The sequence below is a fragment of the Rhincodon typus genome, chromosome 7 (genome assembly GCF_021869965.1).
Source record: "Rhincodon typus isolate 14 chromosome 7, sRhiTyp1.1, whole genome shotgun sequence".
Lineage (NCBI taxonomy): Eukaryota > Metazoa > Chordata > Chondrichthyes > Orectolobiformes > Rhincodontidae > Rhincodon > Rhincodon typus.
The window spans coordinates 10113646-10115880 of NC_063338.1; the positions used below are offsets into that span (position 1 = coordinate 10113646).

The following is a 2235-nucleotide window of genomic DNA, read 5'->3' on the forward strand; positions in this document are numbered from 1 at the left end:
CCAGTGGAAGTCACCAGAAATGTGACACCCCCACCCCCACAGTCCTGCTGTACAAGGCACGTTCAGGGCATAGGCTACAATGGGGCTTACAGCAGTGCTGCCCACATTCACTGAGCCAGGCCTGCCCACTCTGGGAGCACCAGAGTTTGGAATTGCCCTCCTAAAGCACAAATTGGTCCTCCAAGCAGCATCGCAGTGTGACAGCATGTGGAGACATGATTGGACCAGACTGCCCATTCCTGAACCCTAACTCTGCATTGGATGCCGATGAAGAAGACACTGAACGTGAGAGAAGGACTCCCTTTCCATTAGCTATTGGCCGATCTGTGTCCTCATGCCAAGTACTCACCTTGGGTCCACACCCCTTTAGTACTCCTATCCAACAACTGATGAAGGGTCTAGGCCCAAAACGTCAGCTTTCCTGCTCCTATGGTGCTGCTTGGCCTGCTGTGTTCATCCAGCTCTACACCTTGTTATCCAAGAGAAAACTTCAGTAACTTTACTGGGAGAAAGTTCTCAACTGTTCCACTGCCCTAACAAGAATTGCTTCCTGATTTCACTATGAGCTCCCTTCACTCTTGCTCTGGAATCATCCGGCAGAAAAAATAAATTCCATCCATCTATTCCAGCATACCATCAGAGGATGGTTACACTGGGAAGCTGCTGGTCCTGTTGGAACCAGGCCAGCTCTCTGTAAGAGCAACGCTGCTGGTCCCATTCCCCAGCCCTTTCTCCCCCATAGTCCTGCAAATACTTCTCCTCTTCAGGTAATTGTTCAGATCCCTGTTGAAATCCGTGATATGGTCTGTCTCTGTCACTTCCAGATGCTGCCCCACACACGGCTTTAAAAAAAAACATTTTGCCTCAGGTCGCGTTTATGGCCTTTCTCCTGAAATCCGCGTCCTCTTTCTCTGGGCCTTCCTGCTGAGGAAACAACCTCTCCCCTTGTCTGCTGTCCAAATCCCTGTGGTTTCGGGCACGGTTCTCAGATCTCTTTTTCAGGAGAACATCTCGCGTCTACCCACGTCCATCAAGCTGTCCCCCGACAGGTAGTTCTCCTATAACACCATAGTTGCGTTCTCGTGTGACCTCGGGCTATAGAAAATCGCCGTAGCAGAACACGTTATAGGGAGAATCGCATGTAACAAGGTGTGGAGCTGGATGAACACAGCAGGCCAGGCACCATCAGAGGAGCAGGAAAGCTGACGTTTCGGGTCTGGACCCTTCTTCAGAAAACCGCTACGCCCGGACAGCAGAAAGCTCGCGTTATCCAAACAGCATCCGCTTGTTCATCCATGGCGTTACGGCCCATTCTGTTTTTTGTTTTGCGGCAAGCAAACACGCGTTTATTTAGCAGAACTAACCTGTCAATGTTTCCCCGTGCCCTCTGAAGCCTTTCTCTCCTCCCGAGCGTATCCAACAGAGGGCGCTGGTGGGCAGAGGTGGCGATTAAGGTTGACGGGGACAGTCTGTGCTTCCGCTGATCAGATGTAAAACTCTGCGTTTGCTCCCAACTCCTTGGAGTGGAGTTTGCCCGCTGCAATGTTGTTGTTGTTGCTGCTGCTGCTGCAGCAAAGAGGTTTAACTCCTGAATGCTCTGTGTCCTTGACAGGCACCGCATGCCAAAGGAGCAGTGGTGGCTGAGGGTACGGCCCCTCCTGAAGATGTTGGCCAAGTACCAGACCCACTTCGATAACTACATCACAGGCGAGGTCGAGCACGTCAACAGGCGCAGTCTGAGCGTCGAGTCTGGTTTCTGAGCTCAACAGCAAAAAGAAAAGGCGGCCGCTTGGACTGATCTCCCCGTCACTGCGTTTTAACCTCCGTTAGCATGAATTGACCGTGAAGTAGCGTTTCAAAAAAAAAGGCTTGCATTTATATAGCACCTGTTACGTAGAAAAATAACCATCCCCACCCACCACTTCCCGGGTGCGTCGCAGGAGCTCAGTCCAGAGAGAGAGAGTTTCCCAACACTTTCTGGACCCCAAAAGGGTCGTGGGTCAGGCTTAATTCAAGCCTGTGAGAAATTTTAGTGCTTTCCATTTGCCTCAAGTACAGCCCCCTCCTTTCCCTCCCACCCCCCCCCAAAAAGCCCTGCCCTGCTCTGGAGCATTTTGTGGCTGCTCCCCTCCATGTCTCTCTTTTTTACAATCTCCCTTTTTCCTTAACCTGGCTCTGTCTCTCCCTCCCTCTCTTTTTTTTTTTTTTTTTTTTTTTTTTTTTTTTTTTTTTTTT

The 2235-nt window shown here is 50.6% G+C and overlaps 1 protein-coding gene across 1 annotated transcript; it reads left to right on the forward strand.

Moving 5' to 3' along the window:
• Positions 1–215: 215 nt before the first annotated feature.
• LOC125483468 (ATP-dependent 6-phosphofructokinase, muscle type-like) lies at positions 216–2123 on the forward strand. Its single transcript, XM_048598689.1, has 3 exons — positions 216–285; positions 869–1049; positions 1613–2123. The coding sequence occupies exons 1-3, from the start codon at positions 216–218 to the stop codon at positions 1758–1760; spliced, it is 399 nt and encodes a 132-aa protein (XP_048454646.1). The 3' UTR covers positions 1761–2123.
• Positions 2124–2235: the final 112 nt, after the last annotated feature.

What these genes read in the sequence shown, in the direction of transcription:
- LOC125483468 (XM_048598689.1), top strand. Translation starts at nt 216, where the DNA reads ATGATTGGACCAGACTGCCCATTCCTGAACCCTAACTCTGCATTGGAT. An exon ending in CGATGAAGAAGACACTGAAC is followed by an intron (nt 286 to 868) that starts GTGAGAGAAGGA and finishes ATTTTGCCTCAG; the next exon opens with GTCGCGTTTATGGCCTTTCT. An exon ending in ATCAAGCTGTCCCCCGACAG is followed by an intron (nt 1,050 to 1,612) that starts GTAGTTCTCCTA and finishes TGTCCTTGACAG; the next exon opens with GCACCGCATGCCAAAGGAGC.